The sequence below is a fragment of the Perna viridis genome, chromosome 12, assembly GCF_037379345.1.
Source record: "Perna viridis isolate PV_CMFRI_1.1 ecotype Kerala chromosome 12, ASM3737934v1, whole genome shotgun sequence".
NCBI lineage: Eukaryota > Metazoa > Mollusca > Bivalvia > Mytilida > Mytilidae > Perna > Perna viridis.
In genome coordinates, this window is record NC_142456.1 from 19013669 (window position 1) to 19029970 (window position 16302).

The 16302-nt window shown below is 33.6% G+C and overlaps 1 protein-coding gene across 1 annotated transcript; it reads left to right on the forward strand.

Annotated features, from left to right (window-relative positions):
* Nucleotides 1-262: 262 nt before the first annotated feature.
* Nucleotides 263-14570, forward strand: LOC148601568 (2-phosphoxylose phosphatase 1-like). The gene is made up of 3 exons (XM_088555131.1): nt 263-377; nt 6277-6375; nt 6952-14570. The coding sequence occupies exons 1-3, from the start codon at nt 299-301 to the stop codon at nt 8118-8120; spliced, it is 1347 nt and encodes a 448-aa protein (XP_088411257.1). The 5' UTR covers nt 263-298; the 3' UTR covers nt 8121-14570.
* Nucleotides 14571-16302: the final 1732 nt, after the last annotated feature.

The following is a 16302-nucleotide window of genomic DNA, read 5'->3' on the forward strand; positions in this document are numbered from 1 at the left end:
ACATGGCAAATTCATATCAACTATGCATGTACAAAAGTTTTTTTTTTAATATAACTTCTTACAATCTTCTCCATTTTCAGTTCTCCTATTAAAAAAAATCATCTTTTTATTATTCAAACAGCAAATAAATATAGTTTATCTCCTCTTATCGGTAATTTTTTTAGTTTCTTTTCGCTAATTCAAAGTGTCTTGTCGCTAATCGCTAATTCAAGTTTCTTGTCGCTTCTTGACGCTTCTTGTTGGCAATTAGTGAGACCCGGCATTTTCCTACACAACGATTCTTGAAGACTTACCGAGAATGAGGATGAACGTGAAAAGAATCAGTCTTTTGATGATTTACATAGCATGCTTTGTCTTAATAGCATATTCAATCATTCGTAGGTATTATATTGTGCAACTTCCATTGGTTGCTGCACATATTTGTTTTAATGCATGGTTATATGGATACACATCATGGCACATGAACATGAATAGTCATGATGCTCTGCCAAGCTGCTGCTTGCTGGTTTGACTTACAATACTGTCTACTGTGTGAAGTTGCTGGTGCTTCTACTTTCTGGTAGATTCAAACACCACATGCACCAACAGAGTGCTTTTTATAACTCAGTAAGTAGCCTTTAGTAGGCCTGGGGGGTCCAGTGGTCCTTTTCATAAAAAAATCGTGTGTAAAATTAGTCGTAAGTTATGACGTCATAGTAAATAAAAGTATTGTGATGTCATAACTTACGACTAATTTTACTCTTACGATTTTTTGTGAAAAGGGCCACTGCTTTCGAATGTCCAGCTAGCATAAGGCACTGTTCCTTATCCTTTTTTTTATTATTCACAGGCTGCCAAGCTTTCAATGGATTGGAGATCTAAGAGGAAAAAAAACAGATCAAGGCAAAATATATGAGTCTCATAGTGAATGCATCATAGTCCGAATTTTCTCTGACCCTGCAACCCTGCTCTTTTTTTATTTGGATATTGATATGTCGGGTTGGGGTCAGAACGATGTGCTATACAAAAAGTTGGAGATTTAGCTGTACCCCTGAGTACCGCCCTTCAACCTTCTACAAAAATTACATTTATTATTGAAGTTTCGATCATTTTCCATGAGAGACCCTGTTTTGTTGACATTTTGAACCGTAATAGACAGGCCTTTCATTAAGAGGCAGTACCAGGTACTTTTACCCTTCTAAACTACTGAAAGGTACCTACAGAATTTTCAACTTTCATACATTTTTATTAAACAAAATAATGAAAAGTATCTCCTACAAAACCAAAGGTTTGTTTGTTTGTTTGTTTGTTTGTTGGGGTTTAACGTCTGAGCAGCAATATTTCAGCTATATTCAGACGATGAACATGAAATTGATGATAAAATGAACATGAAATGATGAAATGAAAAAGGGATGGGACACAAGGACAATGGGGTTGACAAATTTTGATTGCCACTGGAAATAGGGAGAGGTTTGTAGGGTCGGGCAATTTAACCTCCTGTGGCGGAGCCCTATGATTCCTACTCCTATCGAATATCACAGCAGGGTTCTTATTATAGCCTGACAACCCCAGCATGTAACACATCCCAGCTGCTCTGTCGGCAGAGCGCCTTAGCCCCCGGCTAGGGTTCTGAGAACTATTTAGTCGCCTTTTACGACAACCTTAGCACTTCTGCAGGCCTATTCCTTTAACACCCGGATCTGCATGGGTAACAAAACCAAAGGTACCTGTGTTTCAAAAAAAATAATGAAACCTCTGAATAGAGACTAGGTGGAGCTTGTTACTTTGGGACACGTAATTTTTCAGCAGAATTTTGAAATATTCTGTTAGATTTCGGTTTTAAAAATCATTTCTACTCTGTTCCATTCCAAAAGATCCACCAAGCAACTAAAACAATGGGGCGGGTGGGAGGATTTTATTTTTTTATTTTTCCAAGATATGAAAAATCTTATTCCCACTGACAAATTTGTTGAAGAACTCCTGGAAATGTGAACTTTTGGTTATGTTAGTGCCATACTAACGCTTTATTTCTTTATTTCCCTTATAATGCAACTTCAGTAACAATGAAAACCATCCTGAGATCTGCCGAAAAATATCAAGGTATTCTGTAAACATACACCATGTTACTCATTTTTCCACCGGAAGTCTTTTGTATTGTGTATAAGTAGAGTGGTGACGTATACAGACAAAAAAGAATCCGTAAATTTGAACAACTGTAAAAAAAATAAAAAATATAAGAATTTGGGGTGGGCCCTTTTGAAAGGGAGGGGGGGGCGGGGATGAGAATCTACAAATTAACGCTCTGCTGCCTAACGTAAGAATTTGTACTTATGCAACATTTTAATTTGAATATTTACATGGGCAACACTTGGCATTTAGACATCCAAATAACAAATGTTGTGCAACTACGAAGTCTTAAGTAACTACTGATCAATTCAGGTACTTAAAATGAATTGATTACCAAGGTTTGTTGGACCCTCAGACATATCTGGTAAAAATTGGGTTTGACCGTTGAAGATTTTGTGCCCTCTGGACCTTACATGTATGCCCAATGAGTATTTTGGTATCATAATGAAGTATTATTTTTTTTTTTCATTTAGACAGACTGGATGTTAACATACTTCCAAAGCATTAAAAAACATGATTGAAGTCCAGGTTACAAGCCAATCTTTCTGTGTATACATATTCAGACGCTATTGCTACAGTTACATTTAGAATGAAATGGTTAAAACCAGAGTTTACCAAATGTCACATTTACAATTTTTGTACAGCAAATGTTAAATGATGCATTCTGGAAAGATGCTAAAAATCTTATAACAGCCATTTTAAGTTGATATTGCAATCTATATCTATATACATATAACGAGAATAGGTATGGTGTATATGTCAAAGAGACAACAACTCCACTGGGATGACATTGTCAGCCAAAGGCCACCCATTAATCTTCAATTAATGATGAGGATATCCTGATACCACAGGGCAGACTGCAGCTAGCCCCAAAACATCATTATACACAAATACAGTAAGAGTTGCTCCTATAATACTCAAATAATATTAAAAACAACTAAAGCTGAAAACAAAACAAGACAAACAGGGACCAGAAATTCCTGACTTGGGACAGGCCCAAAACCCTCCTCTTTTAAAACCTGGCCACTGTGGGAAAAAATACACGTATTACACAATTAAATGCACCTAAAAGGCAGTTCAACATGTATGGTTAAAATTAACATTACATACATGTAATGCAGCCCCTAAAACTACATGTATATTGTATTTAAGACTAATAAATAATTGATTAAAATGATTTGCAATTGAAATGAATAATTTAGGAGTGAATAGACTGTCAACCACTTGATATGGCTTCTCCCACCATGGCACTTGGACATAAATGATGAGATCCAAGTTAATGTTCATCCACTGTGATTGATATTTGGATTGTTGATTATGGGATTCCACACTACCAACCAAAACAAAAAAAAAACAAAAACAAAAACAAAAACATAAAATACAATGAAACCACAGGACATGTACATGTGCATTGTAGACAAAATGTAAATACAATTTAACTACCTGACTAAGTGTATTGCTTCAAAAGTCTTTGTAACAATCATATGAATTCTGTAATGTGTAGTACACCCCCCCAAAAGGCTTCACATTTTTTTATTCTTATTAAGTAGCATTATGGGTATACAGTGTATTTGATGAAATGTGTTATTAATTGTACTAATCTGTCTATTCTTAGGAAGTAATTCATGCCGAAAGTCTAATAGTTTCTGTTGTATTTCAGTGTAATTTACAGAATTATTTCTCATAATTTTGAATTCTACAGTACACTTCATTCTTGTTCTTATTCTTATGAGTATAATTATATATGAAAATAAAACCACATTACTTTTTGTTTACTATACCATTTTAAACAATATATCAAAAATAAAAAGACGTAGGCTTTCCAACCATTATTGCATTTCATATGATTCTTATCAGGAGTGCTACTAAATTACTGGTGCTATTTACATGTACATGCCTATCTATATCACCAACTCCAAGTAAAGTACCACCAACAGGAGAAGATCTAGACATCTTGGTTCTTTTTAAATAGGAGGAGGGGATTTCAAAGTCATCATTTCCTGATTTTACTCAGTGTTTGTACAAACTAAAATTTTCTAACAATTTGGGATAATTTCAATCCTTGCTTCATGTATTACCAGTATTAAACTTATGTTAAACTATCACAAATTGCAAGTTAGTTTGGTACCCCCAACTTCATGAAACTACTGAAAAAGCAGAAATTTTCTATGGGGATTTAATTTCCTTTATTTCATGGGAAGAACAAATTCAATGAAAGAAAATCCCCACGAAATTTTTCTCCAAATGAATATTTCATTTCAAACTTGTAAAAGAAAACATACTTTCAGTGCTCACCTTTAGCCACTAGCCCAAAGCTCAGGGTTAGTAAAGATTAATTCAGGCTAGTGAAATGATATATACATTTTTTGTTTCAGGCTAGTTGATTCCTATACAGTCCTCTATTATTCGGGTTAATTGTTGAGAATTTTGAAGGAGAGGACTGTATTTCTGTATTGAAATGCACTTATACTTATTAAGTTAGGCAAGTACATTATTCTGTCAAAACACACTGGCATAATTTACTGAACCTATGTATGCAGAAGAGCATGTACATTGTAATACACAATAATGGGAGTGCCAAGCTGTCCTTGAGCCCTGTGTCATTTAATTGTACCCTCGGCTTGAAAACTAGAGGGATATATAGTGATTGGGGTGTTCGTCCATAACAAATATTTCTGCCACAGATTTTTTGGCTTTTACTGGAGGGAATGATTAGATATTTGGTATATGGGTTAAGCATGATGACTTATACCATGTCTCCCCTTTCCAGCTTTCTAGGTCATCTTCTTCCTGTTTTCATTGCGACTTGATATATGTGAGGTATGGGGAAAATTTCAGTTGCAGATTTCTCAGCACCCATTGGAAGCTAATCCAGGTATCATAAGATTTTTGGTATGTGTGGTATTTGGAAGTTTTCTGTCCCAGATTTCTCAGCACCCATTGGAAGCTAATCCAGGTACCATAAGATTTTTGGTATGTGTGGTATTCTGACGTTTTCTGTCTCCGATTTCTCAGCACCCATTGGAAGCTTATCCAGGTACCATAAGATTTTTGGTATGTGTGGTATTCTGACGTTTTCTGTCTCCGATTTCTCAGCACCCATTGGAAGCTAATCCAGGTACCATAAGATTTTTGGTATGTGTGGTATTCTGACGTTTTCTGTCTCCGATTTCTCAGCACCCATTGGAAGCTTATCCAGGTACCATAAGATTTTTGGTATGTGTGGTATTCTGACGTTTTCTGTCTCAGATTTCTCAGCACCCATTGGAAGCTTATCCAGGTACCATAAGATTTTTGGTATGTGTGGTATTCTGACGTTTTCTGTCTCAGATTTCTCAGCACCCATTGGAAGCTTATCCAGGTACTAGAAGATTTTTGGTATGTGTGGTATTCTGACGTTTTCTGTCTCAGATTTCTCAGTACCCATTGGAAGCTAATCCAGGTACCATAAGATTTTTGGTATGTTGTGGTATTTGGAAGTTTTCTGTCCCAGATTTCTCGGCAACCATTGTAAGGAGTGATAAGATTTCTGTTTAATTCATTTAAGATTTCTGTTATTAGCAAAAAAACCATGAAGCCACTGAAGACATTCACCCAACTTTAACCACTTCAAAAGTTACATGTACATAGCTTTTTGAATATAACAAGAATAAGTTTTGACAATATGTCAATGAGACAATAACCCATCTAGGGTACAGTATATGAACATTTACTGGAAAATTACCACCAACCACTTTTTACAATCAAACCTGGCAGAATTATTTTTTGCCCTGTCTGACATTTGTTCAGACAAAAAATTTACTAGACCGAACAATTATCTGTCTGACCAAGAGGTTTGCTGTGGATGTCATCCAGATGATATTGTAGTGACGGCAACATTTTTGTTTATTTCAAGTCATTTTGCCACCATCTTTAACCAGAAATGACTTTTTGGGGCATGTCTAATTCCAGACCAATGAAGGACATCTGGTCTGGAAATGATCTGAAATGTTTTACCAGGCCAGTGCCTGAAAATACTGGATATGACCAGCAATCCGACGAATTTTGCCATTACCGGTTGTAATACTTCCAGACACATATAGAGTGTACAGTGTATCATGTACTTACTATAATTCAAGAATTTTATTTCAGATTAAAACTTAATTACATGTAAATGATTTTTTTTTTCAGGGAAACTGATGTATAGGAAAAGAGAAAAACAATACAAACTGATTTCAGATGACTTTGAATACTGTAATCCCCTGAGTCACATAAATAGTGGCAGTGAAGGTAGGAATACTGTAATCCCCTGTGTCCAATAAATAGTGGCAGTGAAGGTAGGAATAATGTAACCCCCTGAGTCACATAACTAGTGGCAGTGAAGTTAGGAATACTGTAATCCACTGAGTCCAATAAATAGTGGCAGTGAAGGTAGGAATACTGTAATCCCCTGAGTCACATAAATAGTGGCAGTGAAGGTAGGAATACTGTAATCCCCTGAGTCCAATAAATAGTGGCAGTGAAGGTAGGAATACTGTAATCCCCTGATTCACATAAATAGTGGCAGTGAAGGTAGGAATCTTCAGTCTTCAGACTCCTTGTAAGAGTTATTGTCCTTGAAAGGGGAAAAATTACTTTTTTTTAATAATTTTCAGTCAATATCCTGAAAACTATGATAGATTAAAAGAAACTTTCAATTGTTGAAAAGATCTTGTGACAAGTCCTACCAAAGACTTCTTGAGTCAAGATTGTTTAATTTATTGCCTTTTTAATGGCAAAATTCAAGAAGACGAGCAATTCAGGCTCCTGGGAGCTTCTTTTTTTTATCCAGTCCAGTTCTTAAATGATGATTTTTTTCTATTCCAGGAGGAACAGTAAATGGATATTCATTGGAGGGTGTTCACATGATCATGCGCCATGGGGCAAGAACATCAATGTTTAATATAAGAGGAGTACCTCATGCTCCTGTAAGCTGCAGATTCAGAGATCAATTTAACAAGACCTTTGTTTTGGCAAGAACTAAAGAAAAATGGAAACGTAACTTCAAAAACTTTGGGTTCAGAGATTACCTCATGTACCCTCAGTCTGATCAGTGTCAGGGTTCAGCTTTGACTCCTTACGGCATGCAACAGCATATCACAACAGGGGCATATTTGAGAAGCAGATATGGAAATATTCTTAATTTGACACAAGTTCATGTCCGTAGCACAAGTACCAGTAGAACATACCAAAGTGCTGTAGCTGTTCTACACGGTCTGTTAGACCCTGATGATTTTCAAAAAGTTCAAATTTTCAAATCAGCCTCAACGTCCTTTTGTAGCGAAAAGTTAAGTTCAGTATCATGTTCTTGTCCTTCAGCTAACCAATATCTATCAAAGGCAAAAAAACTAGCAAGTCAGTTTGAGAGAAATGATCAATTTAAAAGGGACATGCTTGATGATATAATGGCTTCCTTATTAGTTCAAATAGGTGATGATATACTTACTTTTAACATAATTGATTTTACTATGACTTACGTGTGCCATAACATTAGGTTTCTATGTCCTCTTAGTCAGAGAAATTGCTTGAGTAAAAGCCATATGAAAGACCTGTTTCAAATGCAAGACAAAATAGGGAGATTTATGGTGACACGTAATCCTGATTATATTAAATTTGTGCATTTATTTCTCCATCCACTGCTAATGGAAATGGCAACAAGAATGATAAAAGCAACACGATCAGATCATAAGAAACCTTTTGTTCTCTATTCTGGACATGATATAACAGTTACTCCACTTGCCACAGTTTTGGGATTTAATGAGGGCAAGTGGCCTCCCTTTGCTTCTAGAATTGTGATAGAGCTGTATAGAAAAAATGATGTTAAAAACCATTATTTTCTGAAGTTTTTCTACAATGGAAATGATGTGACTTCATCTGTTGTTTTTTGTAGGAATAAAATTTTACAGGGTTTTTGTAAACTGAAATATTTTCTTGATTTTGTTAAAAACCATATTGAAGATATTGGGCTAGGGTCATATATTGATAGTTGTGGGTGAAAATGAAGTATAAATACAATAATAGATAAAGAGTACAGGAATTTGGAGGATGAAACTCCCTACACTGTATCTGTAACATAACTTCATTAATTATACTAGATACAATAAACAGGCTCCTTTCCTTAAAGTTTTCTGAATCTGCCCTTGGTTTCTTAGGGTACCTTAAGGAGACAGTCCTAGGCTAAGGGACATCTCTTAAAAATCATTGGAACGTTTGCATGGAGCATATCACATCAATATTATGTAAGCATCTAATTAACTTGGATTGATTTTGTTCTGCATCAAATGAAAGCTTGAGAGTCTATGGTGAAGTTGAATATGATACAAACATGTCACTGATTTCATGAGTTATGTTCCTTACCCTAGGTCCACCTCCTTAAATAGATCATTTGTTTCATTCATATTTCAAATTCTGTCTCATGATCTGTGATACATGTATACACATTTAAATGTATAAATCAAGGTATCATTTGAGTTTAAATTAATTTTACTGAAGAAAACGGTATATGCAACCTGCCCCTATAAAAACAGTTAGACATGCCATAATTACATTGGTTGTCAGTTAATTTATCTTGTCTTTAGTTATGTGTATCTGATTAATCTTCCGTTTTCCAACCTTAGTTTAGGACTAATTTTACGAATCGTTTTTGACCAGTTTTCGAGAAAAAAAAATCCAAATGATTCCAAATTTAAATGATAATTTCCTATTTTATTTACTTTTCTTTTTTTAGCACATATGAGTGTGTACCCTCTCCCATCTGTTTTTGTTAGAAAGCTTTTTTATTTCCTGCAAAAATTTGGCAAAAATTAGCAAATAATAGCCTTAAACCCTCCCCCTGCCATTTTAAAAAAAAGTCTTTAGATACACCCCTACACATTACCTATTTTTATTTTAACTTCTGGTGGGTTTATATATTTTACATATCTTGAGCGCTTTAGGTTACAGACCACCTATTCAACCAATGAGCATTTGGAACGTACGCAAAAATAGTCCTACGCAGAAATTACCCCTGTTCCTCATAGTGCTGTGAAAAAAGTTCTCATCTTATTTAAAAAATTTAAACAGTTTCTGAAAGGAAAAACATTTCTGTACATTTTATAGGTGCATTTTGCTTCTTGTGATGTGAAGCCTAATCTCCATTATGATTTTTAAATATACCCCTATCTTGTGAAAACACTGGGATTTCCCATGCTATTTATAGACCCTTCACTTCCGGTGACCAGTACTGCACTGCAAGTCTGCTAACCCCACATGCCATTCTGAGGATTGTGATCTGACATATGTAGAATCATGCTGATATATAGTCCTCTGCAGGTTAAAGTTAAGGTAAAGTCGTGAGAAGCCATTGAATATTGTGAAATTAGCATAGCAGCCTATGGGAAGTGGAATTAGTGGTTTTTAGCCTTAAGCTGAAGCCATGGCAAAATGAAAAGTTTCTTGAAATAGCTTTAAACTACTTGAAGATCTTGTTAACTTTGCCATGAGAGGAATAAACTACAAAAATTCTTCAAAATATGCATTTTTTTTAAGTTATAGGTCCAAATTATGGAAAATTGGTCTTTTTGGCTGATTTTTATGTCCTATCTTGTAAAAAGTGTAGAAAATTTAGTAAAAATATCAAATATTAAACTTTGAGGGCTATATTTACCTAAATATGGTGGTAATAAGCACTTTAAATCAAGTTTTGTGTAGATTTGAGCAAAAATTAGGTTAGAAATGAGGAAAAACTCACTTTCATTACTGCGGTTAAGGCCATATAAGCATTCCCCTATGGCAACATGGAAAATCCATTATTGAGTACTTTTTTTGCTTTAGGTGCCCTTTACTGGTCATGTTTTAATGTGAAAACACTGTATTTACAAATTTAAAGCCAAATATATCACCTTTTGTGAAAATTTAAATATTTAGGATTTTTGACATGTGATCAAGAAAAAGGGGGAGGCATATCAGAAATAAATTTTTAAAAATAGACCAATTTCTCAGAAAATGATTACTTTTAAAACTATTTCTTCATTAATATTGTTAAAAAACAAGTTGTGATTGCTATTTTTTATTTGAAAAGTCAGAAAAAGTTCTTTGCGAATATTTAATGCATTTAAGTATGGCGGAAGATTGTCACTTTTTTGCTCGCACAACTTGGTTACCCTATATTTAAAAATCAAATATTTAAAAATGTGCATGTCACATTTCACTGAAACTTTGCAAATGCATTCAGTATGTGTGTAGGAAGACACCTGTATAGTTATTTATTTTTTCTAAGACAAAAAGTGACTCTTTAGGTTACAGACCACCAATTCAACCAATGAGCATTTGGAACATACGCAAAAATAGTCTTACGCAGAAATTACCCCTGTTCCTCATAGTGCTGTGAAAAAAGTTCTCATCTTATTTAAAAAATTTAAACAGTTTCTGAAAGGAAAAACATTTCTGTACATTTTATAGGTGCATTTTGCTTCTTGTGATGTGAAGCCTAATCTCCATAATGATTTTTAAATATACCCCTATCTTGTGAAAACACTGGGATTTCCCATGCTATTTATAGACCCTTCACTTCCGGTGACCAGTACTGCACTGCAAGTCTGCTAACCCCACATGCCATTCTGAGGATTGTGAGCTGACATATGTAGAATCATGCTGATATATAGTCCTCTGCAGGTTAAAGTTAAGGTAAAGTCCAGAGAAGCCATTGAATATTGTGAAATTAACATAGCAGCCTATGGGAAGTGGAATTAGTGGTTTTTAGCCTTTACCACTACTTATTGTGTAACTGCACTGTTTTACTATTATTTGATATACATGTATCATTTGTTTATCAGGTAGAATTATGTCTGGAAAAAAAACCATACATTTTGTACATGTGCCTATAGATTGATACATATGCAGTATTTACCAGGTCAGTAGTCTATTTCACAAGAAGTCATCAGTGTATAAGTATTTGGGAGATCTGACATAGACTTGGTACAAGTCCCTCTTTATTATATGTATGACACAGGAAATATATGTACTGTGAAAGTACTACCGTTTGTGGAAGACTAATTTTGGTGGTTTTCGTGGGTAGGCCAAACCATGAAATTCAGTTCCCAACAAAAAGGAGAAGTCCCATTGATGTGTATACTGGAAACCTCAAAACCACAAATTTAAGAATCCAAGATCTAGTGTTTCTTCCCGAAGCCACAAAAATTGGTATCCACGAATTAAAGTACTATCATAGTAATTAACCTCTCTGATAATGCCATTACTTATTTCTGTAGTAATAAGTTGATTTTTCTATTAGAGGGATACATGCAATCAGTAAACTTATTCATGTATTCTTTCATATGCAAAGAGGGGCTTGTAGCAAGTCTAGGCCTGGCAGTACAATATGAAAATACCAGTCTAAATGTTAAATTCGACCTTGCATATTTTTTTACCTTTTTTTTTGTTTCTCCAGCATAACAAATAAGAATCTCAGCATATAAATTTTGATTAGACTTGAAAATACAAATTGTAGACAAAACTTACAATAGATTTGACACTTTCAACTATTTTTTAAACTTGATCCTGGCCTCATATTTTTTTCTGAGACAGTCATTGATTTAAACTTGATCCAGGCCTAATATTTTTTCTGAGACAGTCATTAATTTAAAGTTGATCCAGGCCTCATATTTTTTCTGAGACAGTCATTGTCTATTGTCTTTGAAATTTCTTGTTATGATTCAAAACTATGTTTAAGTTTTCTGATTCAGTCAGTTAAGCATGAATCAATTGTGCTACATGTATAGGCCAATCATATTAGATATTTAGTTTCATTACGGTCACTAGAAAGTTCCATATCTCTATCATGCTTAGGCCAAAAAAAAATAATGTTTGTGACCTGCTACTCTTCACAATTAGTTGATTTTGAAATTTCTTTTTAGGGCTTTAATGTAAAGTTTTCTTCTGATTAGGTCAGATTAACATGAACTACTCCAGCTAGAACAATTGTATTTAGTGTATAGTTGCATTAGCATCACAACTTTACAAATCCATGTCAGTTTCATATTGAATAACAGCCACCATGTGTGACGGGTGATACATGTGTCACCTCTGTGATAAAAGTTTGTGAAATTGACTACAGAAGTTCCTCAATAACAGATGTTCAAATCTGAAGAAATATTATGGAATTTAATAATATTTATTCTAACAGAGTAAATGTTATATCATATTCATTCCACCATGAATTTTGAATATGAATTTGTCAGTGATTAAGTAACATCTGTTATATGGAAGAAATATATGTTGACAGTGTAACTTTGGTTGCTCTGTATTGAACTGGCATGTTTAAAAGTGGTTGCTATGTAGTAAACTAGGGTGTTTAAAACTGGTTGCTATGTAAGAAACTGGGGTGTATAAAAATGTTTGCTATGTAAGAAAATGGGATGTTTAAAAGTGGTTGCTATGTAAGAAACTGGGGTGTATAAAAGTGTTTGCTTTGTAAGAAAATGGGATGTTTAAAAGCGGTTGCTATGTAAGAAACTGGGGTGTATAAAAGTGTTTTCTTTGTAAGAAAATGGGATGTTTAAAAGTGGTTGCTATGTAAGAAACTGGGGTGTTTAAATGTGGTTGCTATGAAGTAAACTGGGGTGTTTAGATGTGGTTGCTATGAAGTAAACTGGGGTGTTATGAAATTGTATGCTTTAAAGTGGTTGCTACAAAGTTATGTACCGGTAGTGAACTGGAGTGTGTAACCTACATCATTGTATTGTTGAATTGGGTAAATTTTGCTTTGTGATGGAGATATAATTTGTGTCTATGAATGTGCTTTGTTGCTTCCTTTAGACTCATGAAAGACTTTTTATGTAAAAAACATCAGGTGAACTAATGTCAGAATTCCATTGAATAGGGCTAAATCTATTGAAATGTTCTGTGTTGGTAATGTCTGTCAAATTCATATGTAATTTTAACCTGATTTTTTTTTTCTGAAATGTGCAATATATAATATGATTTTTGTCATTCCAGTGGTGGTTTATAAGATTTAGATATGACATTTCTAATTTTATATATAGTCTATGTGTATATATATATATTTTTTTTTGCATTTTATTGGTTTTCTATGTGATATTATTATATTTAAGGGGACAACCATTTGGTTTTGAGGGGAAGGTCCTGGAAAAATTTTAAAATAGTTATTTTGATTCAGACATGTAAGAAAATGAATGTTAAGATTGGAGAAAAAATTATTTTGATCCTTTCAAATCACTTTGAACTGAACATTATGCTTTTACTTGATGTATGAAAATCAATAATTGGATTTGATGTATGTGAATAATAGATATTTTTTAAATTGTTCAGATGATTGAAATACATGTACATATTAAATCTTCCAAGCCCCTTGCCTCCCTCATTATGAAATGGTAATCTCCTTTGGAAAATCTCAAGAAAGTGGGCTTATTTCTTACATCCTGTTGGATTTTGTGATGTGTGAATAAATTCGTCATCTATACATGTACAACAAATGTAGAACTGCATGTGCTACAAATATAGTAATACATGTACTAGTTCTATGAATGTAGTACACTATACGATTTAGACAAATTTATTTAGACAAATTTATTACAAATGTCTACGTTTTATATGGACATGTTTTCATAACTTTATGGGATTGAACTTAGAAAAAGTCAGTATGAAAATGGAGTTATTCCCCTTTGAACAAATTTATTAATGGCAAACAAAGACAATTAAAACAGGGACAACAATAAGAGGATATACAGAAAGCTTAGTAATAAAGGGATACTCTCATTCCATCAGAGTAATCAAGGGAACCAAGATTCTAGCAGAAATCAAAAGAATGTAATCCAGGGACAAAGACTAGACATGGAAAACAGACATACACAACAAAAAACACAAAGTAACTAAAATCATACATACAAACTAACATAACTAAATGAGCAACTCGGACTCTACTATGAACTGGCTTTGAACAGGTGAACCATTGATGATAGACATTGGGTAAGTACCCTCAGAAATCCCATTGTGATTTTGGCTTTGCCTATCAGGGATGGAGCTTTTTGTTGATAATGCACTACGGTGTTGTTATACGGGATGATGTCTCAACTAACAGAAATAATATGTAAGACTTTATAGATCCCATTGCTACAGTATGTGCCTGCCAGGGTTTACAGTTCAAACAATCATTTATTTTCAAATATACAATCTTGAGCCATACCTGTTTTGCTCCGTCCGTATAAATTGTATCAAAAAAAAAAATTATTCAATTTTTTTTTTTAAACTTTTCAACATTGTCATTGTAAAAGTATTTGGGAAATTTTATATCTTTATACTAATGTAAAACTTGTACTTTGTATTTTTTATACTCACAGTAAGAATAACTTGGGCATAGAAGTGCTTAAATTGTTAATGGTTGTATAATTTTGTTTTTATTGTTACAAATTTGAGGATGATTTTTTAAAATAAAAAAAAATATTAATATATATTTTTTCATCTTTTTGAATGATGTCATTTTTCCATTCACTTAAGGTAAGGGACTTAACTTTTACAATTAATCGTAAGAATTGTATTCAGTATTTTACATCAGCCTTATGTAAGCATCAAAGTAACTTGGATTGATTTCATTCTGTTTCAAATGAAAGCTTGATATGCTTTAGTGAAATTGAATATGATACAAACATTTCACTGATTTCAAGAGTTATGCCACTTACCCTAAGTCTATCTCCATAAGTAGCTGTCTTTATAAGAATCATGCAAAATCTAAGAAAGTGATACACCCCAAAAAAAGGCTACATATTTTAGTAATTAAGTTGTTTTATGGGTCTTTACTATGAAATGCGTAATTATTGATTCATATCTGCCTGTTTTGAGATAATCAACATTGAAAATTCAATAGATTCTGTTGTATTAGAGTGTCATTTACAGGGTTATCTCCCTTAATTTAGAAATGTACAGTGCATTCTATATAATTTTTATCTCCTAAGAACACGGGTTATATGAAAAAGTGAATGTTAACTTCTGTTTATTATTGCAATCCAAACAAAATATCAAAAATAAAAATATATAGGCTGGCTTTTTACCCATGAATCACATTTTGCAAGATTCTTAGCTGGAGTGCTGCTTAAGTAGTGATAGTGAAGGAAAGATGATCTGATAATGAGACAGCCGTCAATCATAACAAATTAGGAAACAAGATGGCTTTGTCTGTACCTTTCAACACCAAGTATGACTCTCACTAGATCATCTCTCTTTCATGTGTTAATGTTCATGTTTTTGGACTTTTGTATTTTTTAATTATCCTTCTGCTGACGCTTTTGGTATTTTTTGCCATCATTTGGTAACCTGTTATTGCACCCTTTAAAACATTTTCAATGTTGTACAAAGCCAAGTAATATTAATCAACAGGTAACACCAAGAACATGAAGTAATAGGAGCAAGTTCTAGACTTGGGTTGAAAACTATATACATTTTTTGTGAAGGATTTCTACAACAACCAGCTGATAAGAAGATCACATGAGTAAGCACAATTTAGGCAGAGCACTGGAGATTTTAGAAAGGGAGTTTTCAGACTGATATTGGTAAATGAATTAATAAAATTTTCAAACGAGAAGGCTACTAGCTATTATCAATCAATATTCCTCCAAGAAATACATGAAGTCAACATTTTTTTCTTTGAAAAGGGAAGTTTATCCACTGGAAACCCTCTTTTTCCTGGATTTGCCAGTGCACATAATCACTAGTAGTCATGTTAACAATTCAAAGGGACTTATATCCAACTAAGACAAAGGAAAAGATATTCAAGAAACAACAATTTTAATAGCAAGAGTAAATGAAACAATTTCAACTTTTTAAGGTACCACAACATTATGACCTATATGAAAATCTATGAAAATGTGCATTAATTTTTAACAACTTTCACAATTCATAGAAGCAAATTTTTAAATACAAATATACAGGAAAATGTCATACGACAAAAAAAGCTAGGTTTTTAGCTATTGCATCACTTGGTGTGTGTTGTCATTGTAATCGTTGCCTGTCCTCTTTAAAAAAATTTCAAAACTCTTCTCCTCTGACACTACTTGCCAATTAAAACCAAACATGGTACGAATGTTCCTTGGGGTAACCTACATAGAACTGATGTGGGGATTTTTGATCTGTTGAAAAACATAACCACTGCTACTAAAAATATAGCATAGAGGTCAGACAGAAGTTTTT

Excerpts from the sequence above, each read along its gene's own strand:
- LOC148601568 (XM_088555131.1), top strand. The coding sequence starts at position 299 with ATGAGGATGAACGTGAAAAGAATCAGTCTTTTGATGATTTACATAGCA. Across the intron at positions 378-6,276 it reads AATAGCATATTCAATCATTC|GGAAACTGATGTATAGGAAA; the intron begins GTAGGTATTATA and ends TTTTTTTTTCAG. Across the intron at positions 6,376-6,951 it reads CATAAATAGTGGCAGTGAAG|GAGGAACAGTAAATGGATAT; the intron begins GTAGGAATACTG and ends TTTCTATTCCAG.